Raw genomic sequence first — 15,416 nt, 5'->3', positions numbered from 1 at the left:
TAAAAGTGTAATGTCGCAATGCATGCTGGGTTCCAGGATAGTATAAAACTCCCAGCATGCACTGCTGCATGAATAAATATAATATAATATATTATATTTATACACCATTGTTCACCATTGTTGAGATTCATGTTGAAAGATTTTGTATTTTCAGTCATCACATTCATTTACATTGAGACTGTGTATAAGATGTAATCCACTCTGTCTGTGTCAGCAAAGCTGTGTGCCAAATGGCCCATTCAGATGTACGGCCCATAGAAACTGATTGATATGAATGAATAAAAAGAATCAGCATTGCTCAGAGTGGATTAACAAGTTAAATCAATCTCCTGTGGGAGGTCCTAACAGGTTTCTATTGTTTATAGCCCTATGTCTTCATGTATAAAGTTCTGTCTCACAAACAGAATTTTGGGTTAAGATTGTTGAAGGGCAACATGCTAACATCGTTGCTGAAGGACTGCTACACTACAAACCTTCAATAAATTCTTCTCCCCACAAGAAGTCTGGTCAAGCTTACTTATTGTATGTATTGGAGAAATCTAATACATTGGCGAGCCACCCAAATCACTGCTCAGCCAAATACAGCAAAATCTAAAATGTGCGTATTTTTTATATCTCTGTAATTCTACAAGACAGTGTAGCTCTGTTTCTTTTTTTAGGTTTTGCATGAGGTGTGACAAAATTCATCATAGTAACCTATTACTGTAGTTTCACGGTGGTGGTAATGCAATACTTTTGATTAGACACTTAACTTATTAGTGAATGAACAAGCTATATGATGATTATATCATCTTAATCAATATAACTGCAATCATTAACAAGCCGTGCATGTGTGTACAAGTGTGACTTGCAAAAACACAGTTCATGCAGTAAGACAAAATCTAATGTTAATTAATCAAGAGTCCAGAACCCAACTAAAGCAAACACTGATCTCCATCATTGTTACTTCAAACCAAACATTTTCAATTAAACATCTCAATAACAACTTCTGTATGTATGACAGAAATAAAGTCATACTGGTTAATAATAAGTGTAAAAATATGTAATGGCTGGAAGTCAGTTGTAGTTCTTGTCTTCCTCTTTTCTTCAGTGATTCTGCTTGTTAACAGCAGGTTTTCATCACTAATGCTCAACAATCACTTACATATTCTCTTAATTATCTTATCAATGTTACTTTTTACTCTTTGTAGTGTGTATTTTCCTGTGGGGTTGAAATAGTTAACAGTGTAAGATAAAAAGTCACACCCACAAAATGTATTTTAACAGTAATAAACTGTAAGTTATAAAACAGGTCTGGCAACACTGCTGCATGTTGCTTTATTTAACATGTGGTGACTGTAGTTGTGGTTCAGTGGAAATCTCTTTATTTACAATAGTTTTTATAGTGGTCTAAAATTAAATAAGTTCACAATAATACTTTCACTTTATTAATGCATTATAAATTATAGTTAATACATTTAAATGACAGTTGGTCAATTTAAGGCAGTCGATTTCTGCAAGTGAAATTTGTTAACTCAAGTTTTAATTTAGTGCAGTTTTACAGTAACATACTGTAGATTACAGTAAAGAACTGTACAATTAACAGTAAACAGTGTTTCAACAGGGTTGCCAGTATTTTACTGTAAAAAAAACCCTGGTAAGTTCTAACAGTGTGTTGTTCTTTCCACTATGCAGATGTCTTCCTCTTATTTCACTGTCCCATATCCTCTGCCAGCCCTTTTTCACATCAATTTTACTCATCTGTACAAAAAAAAAAAAAAAAAAAGAATTTGGGAGAGAAATTCAGTAAGTGTAAATGACATCACTTAATCATAAAACTTAATATGTGCACAGAGACACAGGAATAAAGTAGATATAATGCATTTCAGGGAGAGATGACTTCAAGTTTGCTGGAATGGTCACAAAAACTCGAATCAATACATAACCCCCCTTTACAAATGTGGTTTAACTTTAGATTGGGTAGAAAACTAAAAGTAAATAGTAGAAGTCGGCATACACACCACAACAAAAATGTCCCCCACATGATCACTCGTATAACGGTAGACTGGAAGCAATGGTTTATAGTTAAAAGAGGTTAAGATATTAGTATTTGTATTAAACAGTTTGTAGTCTGTTGTTGTTTTGTCTGTTTGTTTCATTTCAGTCAGCCTGGACCAGTCGCAAAACCGACTGCAAAAATTACACGTGCATATCTTCTGCTTTGTTCACAAATTGTAAAAAATTGCCAGGGATTTACAGGATTAAAGAGTATTATTTTACAATAAATTGACTGTGAAATTAAAGGAGAACTCCGGTCAATTTTAACATTGAGCTCAATTTTTAGTAAATTTGGAGTGCTGTCAATAAAGAGAACAACGACAAAAAAATTTGCCCTATTGAAGTCAACAGGGTGCAAATTTTTAAAAGAGGATAATACGGTGTAGGCAACACCGATTTTTGTCGTTGTTCTCTGTATTGACAGCACTCCAAATTTACTAAAAATTGAGCTCAATGTTAAAATGACCGGAGTTCTCCTTTAATACATGCTGGGTCATTTTCTTACAAATGACTGTGAATCAACAGCAAAACGTTGCTGAAATCACAGTAATTTACTGCTCTTGTTTTGCTTTTGTAGCAAATTAGCTCAATTAAATATTAATAATCAATCATAACTTGTTATAATTGATTATGAATATTTGGATCAGTTAATCGGATTAACTCCAATAATGCAGTTGTTTCTTAACTTGTAACCAAGAAGACTAACACGCACATCGACACACAGCTTTTTCAAGGTTGGATTTGGCCAGGCTGTAACTATAAACAGGAGAGTCCCAGCTAACAGACTTTCGTTATAAGAACGTTCTCCAAACATTCAGTGTTGGTTCCGGGAATGTTAAAATGTCCAGTTTTCTTGACGTTAGAGGAACGTGTTTTAAAAGGTACACAGAAAAAACTCCAGTGTTATAAATGAACTCTCCTGTGAGTTTGTTTGGTTCAGCCTCAAGAGTGTAAAAGTTAATGAGATAATTATGTGATTAATTGAGTGATGATTGAGGATTATTGAAGACACCTGATGTTAACAAGCAGAATCACTGAAGGAGAAAATCAATCGAATTTTAAGTCACCATTATGGAGATCAGTGTTTACTTTAGTTGGCCAGTTGACCCTTACATGTTAAACTTTAGATTTTGTTATGCTGTTATAACTGAGTTATAACAGACAAATGGACCAAAAAAAAAGGTGATCAAGTGATGGTGGTCGTGTCTTAACATAATAATCATTTGACCTCATTTAGAGCCTAATCTCTGATTTAGATTAATATTATTGATTATAGCATCACAGTGAATCTACATCATAAGATCCATTGACGATATACATTTATTCAAAAGATTTGTTATAAAAAATATTCTGATAAATAAATAAAAAATCTTTCTCTTAGGCTCACACAGACATCAATAATCAGTGTATGTATCTCAACAATGGTGACAAAAATAATATGCAATTAGGAAATGGAAATTACTAAGACAATTCAGATCATAATTTATTCATACAGCAATGCATGATGGGAGCCAATGGATGAGTTTTGATTGGTGGTACCCAGAATGCACATGCTTTATTATTGTCACCATTGTTGAGATTCATATGCTGATTATTGATGTCAAGTGTGTTTAAACAAATAAACTGGTTCAAAGTCTGTTTTTTTTTTTTTTTTTTCAGAACAACTATTAGTTAACATTATTTTTGATTGTACAGAAAAGCTGAAAACCATATGATGTAGAATTAGAGGGCTGCTTTAATCAACAATGTAACTATAGGTTTAGTGACTCAGGTCAAATGATGAAAATTTTCCATCCAACATCACCTGATCACATTATCTCTTTGTTTATCCAGCTGTCGTAACTCATACAGCAGCCAAACAAAATTTAAAGTTAGTAGTTTAAGGGTCAAGAGCCCAACTAAAGCAAACACTGATCTCCATAATGGCGACTTAACAATTATATTTTCTCCTTTTGGTGATTCTGCTTGTTAACATCAGGTGTCTTCAATAATGCTCATTCATCACTCAATTAATCACTTAATTATCTCATTAACTTTAATACTCTTCAGTGTTAATTTAACACTCATATTTTAACACTTTACACTCTTGAGGCTGGAGCCAAATAAACTCCAATCCATGGAGTCCAAAGTCCATTTAACACTGGAGTTTTTTCTGTGTACCTTTTAAAACACGTTCCTCTAACGTCAAGAAAACTGGACATTTTCACATTCCCGGAACCAACACTGAACGTTTGGAGAACATTCTTATAACAAAAGTCTGTTAGCTGGGGTCCTCTCAAAACATCAAGATAATGCGTTCTTTCTCTCAAGGAGAGCTACTTTACTCTGGAAAGTAAGGCTTTAACTGAGAAATGGTCCCTTAAACTATTGGCTTCAATGATCCCTGTATGTTTTAACACATGTTGAAAGATCTTTCTCAAACACAAAACATCTTTCCATATTTCATTTCTGGAAGCCGGGCTAGAAGTGGTAACTTCTATTACAAAGTAAAATCTCACAAGTCTAGAGAAGTCAAAAAACTCATTTTATTATTTAGAAGGAACAATGTTGATTAATACCTTGATTATAATCACTCATTATTGCTTACATAAGACATCACTATGGAAACCAAAGCTTCCAAAGCACAGACATAAACACAATAACAGTGATTATGTAAAGAACAAAGAAGGTCACATCTATGATTCTTGCCACTCTGGTCCAGGACAGCTTCTCTCGTTGGTCTTGTCGAGTTGCAGCCCAACACCGCTTCAGACGGTTTAGGGTATAAGACTCTTCATTCGGCTCTCTAACTGAGTCTGGAGGATTCTTCAAGTCTCGTTCACCGTCTGTGAGAGGGAAAAAAGCAAAGCACGGGTCTGGATAAATTCAGTTTTGTCTGCATAATCATGTATACGCTTGTTCTGATGGGGAATCTTTGCTGATACTCCATTATAGAAAAATAAATGAATTTCACATGTGGTTTTGGGGTGGCTTGTTTAATGTGTGATTGCATGGTTTTATATTTGCTAATTTCAGACTTCAAATGCTATTTTTATCCATCCATCCATCCATCCATTATCCAAACCGTTTGTACTTTTAGGGGCACAAGGATGCTGGAACATGTTTTTTTTCTAATTTACTCAAAGATTAATTTTATTTACATTTCTTTGCAAAAGTACCAAGCGACAAAGCAACCAAATCTTAAACTTAATTTCACAACTAAACCTTAATTTGTGAAGTAAAAGTATAAAATACATGAAAATGTTCCTCATAATCAGATGTTGTGTCGACTCTTACCATCTCGGCCACTAACAGTAGACGTAGTTTCCACTGATCTCTTCTCAGCTCCTCTAGTCATCACATTCACAAGAAAGGTCTCCAGCAAGCCGATGCCAATTAGACAGAAAACCGCACAGCAGTAAACCCCTGTGAAAAACAGGAAACTATGACCATTCTTGTAGTTTGTGTGTGTTGTAATGCTGTAGATGAAAAATATTTAGTGCAGGAAAGGTTTTTAAATCCTGCATAATATTTGATTTCCACAACACTGCTGTATCTCATGCTACAGGGGTCGGCAAGTAACTTTGGCCGCGGGCCAATATTTTTTTTATCCAGTAGATGGCGGGCCAGCTACATGGAATAGGCCTATTCGTTACGGTGAAATCACAAAATATAATGCACACAAACGTTTCCCTACTACTTATATACAACCACTGATGATCATAATCGGTTTTGATGAAGAAAAAAAAACGGAAAAAAAACCCTATACAAATGCAGATTAGAACCAAGAACCTTTTACACACTTGACAAAAGTTATACCACTGGACCATTTAAGCACACGAGAAATTGCCGCAGATACATCTTATTAACGATAAATTAAACCCCATGTACTATTTAAATCGATTGTTGGACATGTTATTGTACATATATCGGATTTAGCATTGTATTACCAATGGACTGTACAACTTTTGAACTTTATTCCTTTTTTTTAATTATTATTTATTCGGGACACAAGAGGTCTGCGCGGGACTGTTTTTTTCCGTCCCGCTCCCACAAGGTTCAATTCAGCAACCGCTTATCCTCGCGCAGTTATTCAGCCAATAAAGTGTAGACCTGTGTATTTCATAGAACATTATGTCTAGTACTATATAAATTACAATGGTTTAATTGGCATCTTTATTTCAAACGACCCGACCGACCGCGACCCGAATATCATTAAAAATATTTTTGGATGACTCGTAACCGCGGGTGACCGCAGGCACTCGTCGCTCATTTTGGATCATCCCGCGCATCACTGATTCACGGGGCCTATTTGTAAACCGTTATAGTAAAAAAAAAAAAAAAAACTGACTTCCAAAATAATCCGGCGGGCCAGAAAATATTGCTGAATCACATATGTACTAATATGAGTAACATATAATTAATAATACTCTTTTTCTCTCCATTTTAATTATAACATTAGACTGAATGATCAGTGATTTAAGGCCAGTGTGATCATCATTAACTAACCAACATCACTTAATCACTTTTGGTCTTGGCTTACTTTACCATAATCAATGTGTTTTTAAACATGTTAGAAAGTCAAGGGTAAAGAGCCAAACTAAAGCAAACACTGATCTCCATCATGGTGACTTCAAACAAAACTACTTTTTTATATAAAATAAAAATGACTGAAATAAAGGCAATGTGGGCTGTGTTTTACAAAAGCATCGTAAGCCTATAGGTTGATCGTAGAGACCATTGTTGGCAATTGTTTTTATGAATAAGTGAAGCTGGTAATGCTGTTTGTGAAGATGTTTAATCCTCCTCTGCTGAGATCTTGAGAGATTTAATGTATTTTATCTTCAGCCGATTTCATCTAATGCCCAGTACACAATGTACGATTTTGGCCTGTCCCAGACGAAGGATGGCCAATCGTGGCGATTTCTGTGGTTGTGGCTCTTAAAGGCACACTATGCATTTTTCAGTTTTTCTCTAACAGCGACCCCTAGAGTCGCTGTGGAGTACTTGTATTTAAGGTTACTGTCGTAAATACCACTCGCGGTTTATTCATGTTATATTCATGCATCATTTATTCATGTTGCAGTGCATGATGGGAGCCACCAATCAAAACACACCCATGGCTCCCATCATGCATTGCAGCATGAATAAATTATGCAGCTGAATTGTCCTGTCATTTTCATTGTTTTTTCCTGTTTGCTTTTATTTTGCTATTGTTTTGTTATGACTTTAGTAGCTTGTGATGTTCAGAGTTGATCTGTTTGTCACTAGTTTGTTTATTGTCACCATTGTTGAGATTCATATGCTGATTCTTGATGTCTGTGTGTCTAAACACAAGAGCTTCTGCGCTCAAAGGTATTTTCAAAATTGTTCATATTGTTTTTGGATCTCTAATTCTAGAATCTCAGGGCTACAATCACCAATTCTAAAATAAGACATCAAGCATATAGTCAAAGATTTAGACTCTTGAGTGACTGAGGTCAATACATTATGATAATGTCATCTTCAAAACATATAATGTTTTCTCTTGCAGTAACAAATGTGCTGTATAAACACAATGTTGGAACAGTCAGAGAAAAACTAACATTAGAAAAAGGCAAGGGTCAAGAGGCCAACTAAAGAAAACACTGAAAAATGAAAAATGGCATAAAACATTACCGTCTAAACTTCTGTTGAATCTCAAGAACTTTTGTAGATTTAAGACAGAAATAAAGTCATACTGGTTAATAGGGGTGTGCAAAGCAGCCGATATTTGTATCTGTATTTGTATTTGTTGAGGGGGGAAAAGTATTTGTATTTGTATTCGAGTAAAATTCAAAATAGGCGTAAAAATCGTAATCGTAAATTTTTTTTTTTGCGTTACATTACTAATTTACTTGTAAGTATTCTTTAATTATATCCATTATAATAATTATGGATATGTAATATTGGTTGATGTTTTTCCATAAATCCAGCAATGAAACAAGGAACGTCATTGAAAAGAAAATAACATAACAGCCATTACCTCATCCATGGTTAAACCAACAACTAATAAAATACCATTGTGAACATTATGAAGCCTGCAGCCTACATCTTGCTGTCTGCAAAAGACAGAGTAACTTAAACGTAGGCCTACCATATAACTCCCACACGTGCATACAATTCGACACAACTACACGAACATTTTTAACCTTTTTAACCGAACGTTAACGTTACTCTGTCAACAGCCTATTGTCTAAATTACCGCGCTAAACAGAGCTAACGTTACGTAAACAGAGCAAACATGAGAGCACCCGACTGCAGACGTCAATAATGCAGCGCAATGAAATAATCTCCCGATCAAACTCCGCTTCTCGAAAGTTATAAACTGCCTCAGGAACCCATAAGGTACAAACATCTATTCAACAAAAATAGTGATGGAGTTAAGTGTTTTTTCGCTCTCTGTTGCTGTGTGGAGCAGCCTGTGTCCGTCACTCACTCATCCGGGCGTCGTGCACTGCGGTCTCATGAGGAAACGCAGCTTTTTGATGTAAAGTTTTTCTTGTTCCCGAATACAAATATTTTTTAAAGTAGTTGTTCGAAATAAGTATTTGTAAAAAAACACGTTATTTGTGCCTTTCCGAATACCGTATTCGGGTTCGGCTCCACCCCTACTGGTTAATAATAAGTGCATTATGTGCAATGGCGCCACCAGGGGGTGGCCAGGGGTGGCCGTGGCCACCCCTGGCCGACTCCTGGCCACCCCACTGGCCACCCCAATGGCCAGTAAAAAATTTAGTAGCATCAGTTATGCATTTCATCCCTAATGCACAGCCAGGCAGGCAAGCTGATCTAGACTTTCGATCGCACACAGTAGCCCGCCCCTCCCCCGCCCCTCCGTACATGCCGCTGTTGCGCGCTCAGACAGCAACAGCTCAGCGCGTGCCCGTCGGTCAACAATTTTAAAAGAAGTTAAGAAAGAAGACGAAGACTACCGGTAAGTAAATAAGTAAAAAATATTCTTTAGTAAAAGAAGACGGGGAATTATGTGTCGTGACGTGCTTTTTAAGTGCCAAATGGTTACAGTATACTGTTACAAATGCTTTTTGATGCGTCTTTGACATGTTTTGACAAGAGTTACCTAGCTAACGTCGTTAGCTGGTGCATGTATATGTGTAACAGAGTTTAAATAATGCTGTTAAATTCATGCATTAATTGGGAAAACTCGACATTGGCTGTTGCATCACTCGCATTTGTGTGCGTGATATTGCGGGCGGAGCTACGCAGAGTCACATCTCTCGTAGTCACATCTCTCGCTGCTGGTAAGTCGCATCAATAAGAGCTGCGTCATAAAAACAGAGTTTAGATTGTTTTCAACAAGTGCAAGGTTGGACTTTATAAACTACACACAAGTTTACTTCATGTGTCTGTTAGTTCCTAGTTTTGTCAGTCGAGTCATAGGCTATGTGTTATTTGCAATGATGAAATGGAGTGTGTGTATTATTATTAACCTGCTTGTGAACTCTGTTTATTTCATTTAAGAAATTCATGCAACGTGATGCACTGTCCATTAAATATAACACAATAAACCAAAGTATATCAGTAGGAGTTTCCTTAAGTCTTTCTGATAGTTTTCTTCAGGCCGGTTTACCCATACGGAAATGTAATATATGTACATAGCCTAGGTATATGAAATATACATATATGAAATATATCCACATATATAAAATATATATACCCATATATATGCCCATATATAAAACCTATTAGAAAATGGAACAATTGACATATAAAACCAGCCCATATATTTGATGTATGTATAATAGTGTTTTTTTACATACATGTCACATATATAATTATCAGTTTTCAAATAGAATTTGTGTAGTATTTGTTTTGTTTTTATGAGCTGGTCAAGAAGAGGTAAAATAATAATAAATAATACATTTTATTTATAAAAGATTCAAAAATGAGATAGAAATTGAAATGAAATGTGGATAATGAGATAGAAATTGAAATGAAATGTGGATATGTAGACTTGATCTGTAGACTTGAAATAAATAGTAAATAGTTTGGCATATATAAATTAAACATATCGGTGACATATATGGTCAAAACATACAGTATTATATAAATAATAATCATATACATCATATTAATATATGTCAATATACTCATTTAATATGTCAAATTTATATATGTTAAAAACCTATATCAACATATATGTAGAGATATGTATATGTGATAGCAATATATTGTCTTATATTTAACATATATGACGGCGTCACTAGCGATATAGGGATATGTCATATATTACATTTCCGTATGGGTTACTACAACAGTAGAATACAATTCTGAAATTATGGTTTATAGTTTTGGTGTGCCACCCCAAGATTTTAAGTGGCCCCATCTGGCCACCCCTATGAAAAATTTCTGGAGGCGCCACTGATTATGTGTAATGGCTCAAAGACAGTTGTAGTTCTTATGTTTCTCTTTTTTCTGTTCTTGTTGTTTCTCTTTCCTTCAGTGATTCTGCTTATTAACATCAGGTGTCACCACTAATGGCCAATCATCACTTAATTAATCACTTAATTATGTCATTAACTTCAACACTGCTTCAGTGTTCATTTTAACACCCTGTAGTGTGGACACATATGTACACTGAGGAGTGTTAATTTAACACTGGGGATTTTGCTGTGCAGGCTTTGCTATCGGGATAATTTGCCCTACTGCGAGTTGTTTTACCATCAAAATGATTTCGAAGCTGTTATATGAAGGTACAATTATTGCATAGTGTGCTTTGTTCTCCTCTTTCGCTTCCTCCTCGTTTTTTTCAGCGCACATAAAAACTACAATTGCCCAAGTGCGATTCTTCTTGCTCTATTTGTTTACCACTAGCGCATGCTGATGACGTTTTATTCTTCTATACTGTCTTGCGTCGTAGTATACGATTGAATAGGTGTTATCATCGTACAGTCTACACGTCGTACCCAAGTTTTTAGATCCATGTCGTATGGTGTGATTTGTAATGATCATAAAGTTAATGAGATAAGTGATTAATTAAGTGATTATTGGGCATTAATGATGAACACCTGCTGTCAACAAAGTCAATGAAGTCAGAGTTTTTTCTGTTCTTGTTGTTTCTCTTTCCTTCAGTGATTCTGCTGGTGTTCATCATTAATGCCCAATCATCACTTAATTAATTGAACGATCGCCTCATAAGCGCTTTGTTCAAATGTCTGAGGTCTAAGATGGGTCGGAGACCAGCATCCTTCTTTGGGACGAGAAAATGACAACGGAAAAAACTTGACTCGCTCTGTGTTAGAGGAACAGTTTCTATAGCCCCTTTTCTCAGCAGTTTCGCTATTTCGGCATGAAGCAGATATGCTACTTCGCTTTTCACTATCGTTACGACCATTACTCGAAAATGCGGGGTCTGCGTGCGAACTGCAGCGAGTAACCTCGTTTTATTATGTTTACCACCCATTCTGACACACCCGGGATGATTACCCATGCTTTTGCTCACATGGCTAGGTGTAGAATGATGTCTAGGCTCGGATCGCTGTGTGTAAGGGATCCGGTAACCTGGTTGACTTGTACTTGTGACACTGTACCTACAGCGCTTATATGAGGAGGTGCGCATTGAGCTATGGGCGCCTGATCTGCATATGATACACATGCCGCGAGAGCGGGAAGTGTTTTATGAAAGTAATTCTTACCTAAATTAAGTAATGTTCAATAATCATGTCTATGTTAGACTCACCAATAAGAGGGATGTTTTCAGCCGTAGAGGGAAGTGTGCTATAAAGAATCAGCAACATCACAGAAATAGACAGGAGCAAAGTCACTTTAAAGCTCACTTTGTCGGCTCCACTTGTGTCAATGAAGAAGGAGATCACATCCAGCACAAGGAAGAAAAATACAGGTATTATAATGTTGATGACATACAGTAGAGGTCTCCTTTTTATGGTGATCTGTCATAGAGAGAGAGAGAGAGAGAGAGAGAGAGAGATTAGCATCATGATGGACTTTAACATTGAGAACACTAAGAGACATTCATTTACATTTATGCATTTGTCAGACACTTTTATCCAAAGCGACTTAGAGTGCGCTTATTACAGGGACAATTTCCCTGGAGCAACATGGAGTAAACTCAGTTTAAACCAGTTCAATGGTCTAACCCACTATAAAATAGGGATGTGTGGCCAGTTTAAAAGAAAGAAAAAAAAAACAGTAGGGTTATTACCTGATTGAATTAGAGAGCTCTCTTCATAGAATTGAATTTTACAGAATTGAACTAATTTCATGGTGATATATGAACTTGGTCATATTGCCTATCACTAAATATAAAATTAATTTCATTTAAATTTTAATGGCGACAAAGATTTGTGTTTGGCTAGAACTACATTTTTAATTTTATGGTAACACTTTACACTAAGGTCTCAATTGTTAACATTGGCACTCATTGAAATACTTGGAAATTCTAAATTTCAACCATAGAGTGTTATTGGAGGATATTATAAGACTTCTAAACATTTGTGAGTTTAAAAAAATTATAATTTTTTAGGTTGGAAATCAAGGGCAATGAAGTTACCATATATGGTTCCTCGCCAGTCTAGGGTAATGTTTTTCCCTTAAAAAGTGTATATATAAAAATATAATAAAAACACATAAACTTGTTACAAACATAAAAATATTTATTTAGGAACATTTTAAATTATTATTAGGAACATTTTAAATTAAATTATTATTAGGAACATTTTCAATTATTATTAGGAACATTTTTTTTTTTCAAATCCAGCGAATTAGGCCACTGCTTCGTGGGTGCACAGCAAAAACTCCAGTGTTCACAGAAAACACTCCAGTGTTAAATTAACACTCCTGGGAGTTTATATGAGTCCACACTCAAGAGTGTAAAGTGTTAAAATATGAGTGTTAAATGAACACTCAAGAGTGTTAAAGTTAATGAGATAATTAAGTTATTAACTGAGTGATGATTGAGTATTAGTGATGAACACCTGATGTTAACAAGCAGAATCACTGAAGGAGAAAATCTCAAATTGTAAGCCACCATTATGGAGATCAGTGTTTGCTTTAGTTGGGCTCTTGACCCTTATATTATTTACTTTAAATTTTGTTTGTCTGCTGTTATTAATTAGTAATAGACAGATGAACAAAGAAAAAAAGTGATCTGTTGGTTATGTTATGACAATCATAATTTGACCTTGATCACTGAACCCTTGTTTCTGACTTCGTTGTTTATTACAGCATAACTGTGATTCTACATAAATATCCAGAATTTTTGATAAATAAATACGGAATAATTTGTTTTAATTATTATTAATTATTTAAAAAAAACTTATTTTAGGCACACATAGACATCAAGATTCAGTCTATGCATCTCAACAATGGTGATGAGCAAAATATTCAATTAGGAAAAGGAAATTACTTAAAAGACAATTCAGATCATGATTTGTTAATTCCGCAATGCATGATGGGAGCCATTAATGAGTTGATTGGTGGCAGCCACTGCAACATGATTTATTATTGTCACCATTGTTGAGATTCACAGGCTGATTATTGATGTCTGTGTTTCTAAATAAAGTGATTTAAAAGTCTCTTGATCAGAACAATGTTTATTAAATATTTTGGATTATGTTAAAAATACTGAAAATTATATGCTTTAGAATCAGAGAGCTGTTGTATTAACCCTTTAGGCGCCAGAGGTTTTTTCCTAAAACGTTTGATTTTGACATCTTAATTTCAAAAGGCTATATCTTAAAAGTGATAAAAGATAGAGACTTTCTGTAAATTAGAGAAATATTAAGGATGACCCAAAGTTTATTTAGGGATTACATTTTCCCATCTAATTTGCATATTATGACGTCATATGGTGGTGGCCATCGTGGATTATAGAATTTTCATGAAATGTCACGAGTTTAAATAATAAAATGCAGCAGTTATTTCCCCCCATACCTTCTGTATGCTATATTGCACAATACTGAATGCTCAGGTAAATAGTTAGTAGTAAACAAACTGTGTAAATCATTACTAATAAATGGTAGAAACAAACCGAATGGATGTAGTGGTTGGCCTTTTGCTGTAGAGATTTTCCATTTACATAGAGTAGGCACTCTGATTTTATATATTACATATATATATTATTCATATGACACAGAAACACAAGTAGACAAGACCTGTTTAGTTGCTCCGTGTCACACCGCCTCTGCTCCTGCTACGAGCAGCGCGGGCGCGGCCAGATCTGCCTCGCGCGCGCGCCGAGTGCGCACAGCTCGGACTACTGTCATTGTCATTGCGACTCCCCACCCTGCCTCCACGTTGCCCCATAACTGTCCTATGAATACTTTGATATCGTCTAACATACCCAGTAGCTTTAGACAAAGTCTTCACCACAATAATGTCGCCGCGATTGCGGAGAGGCACACGGTCAGAAGACAAACTACATGACTAGCGCGGTAAAAAAAAATCTCCCGCCTCGTTCCCCACAACAATACACCTGCAAACTTCGCGATGAACACTCCGACCTCGGGAAACATTGTTCCCACCACTGACATTGGGCAAAGGACCATCTACATTGGGCAAAGGATTCACCGTTTGTGCTTGGTGTAACGTACGGGCTATACTTTCACTTTCATAATCACCGTCAACTTCTGAAGGCAGATATTTCCCTTCAGAACCAGGGTCCGCGAATAGAAGACCCAACACTTCATTGTGGGTAAGCTTTATTGATGCAATTAGATAATAATAATAATAATAATCTAATGCAAAAACTCGCTGACGTTGACAATATTGCTCTGATAAAATGGCTCACTCGCACACTAGCTCCGCTTTTGTTCGCGCTGATTCAATGCGCTCTAGCTCGAAGATTTTGTATAAAAGCATGACGTTTTTTTGAGTTGGGGATGAAGTATAAACATGTCTGCCAACTAGTGGATGGGAGATCGAAGGAAATTTGACACCCTATTTGACAAAATCGGCCGTTTTATTCAGTGCCGCATCTTGTCGAGTAAACTCGACCGTGGCGCCTAGAGGGTTAACAAGTTACACCAAACTAACCAAATATGTTTTGTTTATTTCAGATCACAATATGATTATGCCAAAACATAATCGACACCATCAGATCATTTTTTCTCTTTGTCCATCTGACTGTTACTAATCAGTTACAGCAGACAAGCAAAATCTAAAGTAAATAATATAAGGGTCAAGAGCCCAACTAAAGCAAACACTGATCTCCATAATGGTGGCTTACAATTTGAGATTTTCTCCTTCAGTTATTCTGCTTGTTAACATCAGGTGTTCATCACTAATGCTCAATCATCACTCAATTAATAACTTAATTATCTCATTAACTTTAACACTCTTGAGTGTTCATTTAACACTCATATTTTAACACTTTACACTCTTGAGTGTGGACTCATATACAC

At 35.7% G+C, this 15,416-nt stretch overlaps 1 protein-coding gene across 1 annotated transcript in view; it reads right to left on the bottom strand.

The window, feature by feature from the left end:
• Positions 1 to 1,536: 1,536 nt before the first annotated feature.
• Positions 1,537 to 15,416, bottom strand: part of LOC307003631 (5-hydroxytryptamine receptor 3A-like) — a 29,819-nt gene continuing 15,939 nt past the window's right edge. The window contains exons 7-10 of the mRNA XM_079622320.1: positions 11,735 to 11,945; positions 5,314 to 5,442; positions 4,711 to 4,862; positions 1,537 to 1,740 (exon numbers count right to left, since the gene is read on the bottom strand). Coding sequence (XP_079478446.1) covers positions 1,597 to 1,740; positions 4,711 to 4,862; positions 5,314 to 5,442; positions 11,735 to 11,945 — 636 coding nt within the window. The 3' untranslated portion in view covers positions 1,537 to 1,596. The remainder of the gene's footprint in view (positions 1,741 to 4,710; positions 4,863 to 5,313; positions 5,443 to 11,734; positions 11,946 to 15,416) is intronic.

Source organism: Phoxinus phoxinus (assembly GCF_949152265.1).
Source record: "Phoxinus phoxinus genome assembly, chromosome: 1".
In the NCBI taxonomy this organism is placed as follows: Eukaryota; Metazoa; Chordata; class Actinopteri; order Cypriniformes; family Leuciscidae; genus Phoxinus; species Phoxinus phoxinus.
Note: the sequence above shows the minus strand (reverse complement) of the source record. Positions and strands in the feature narration are given on the sequence as shown.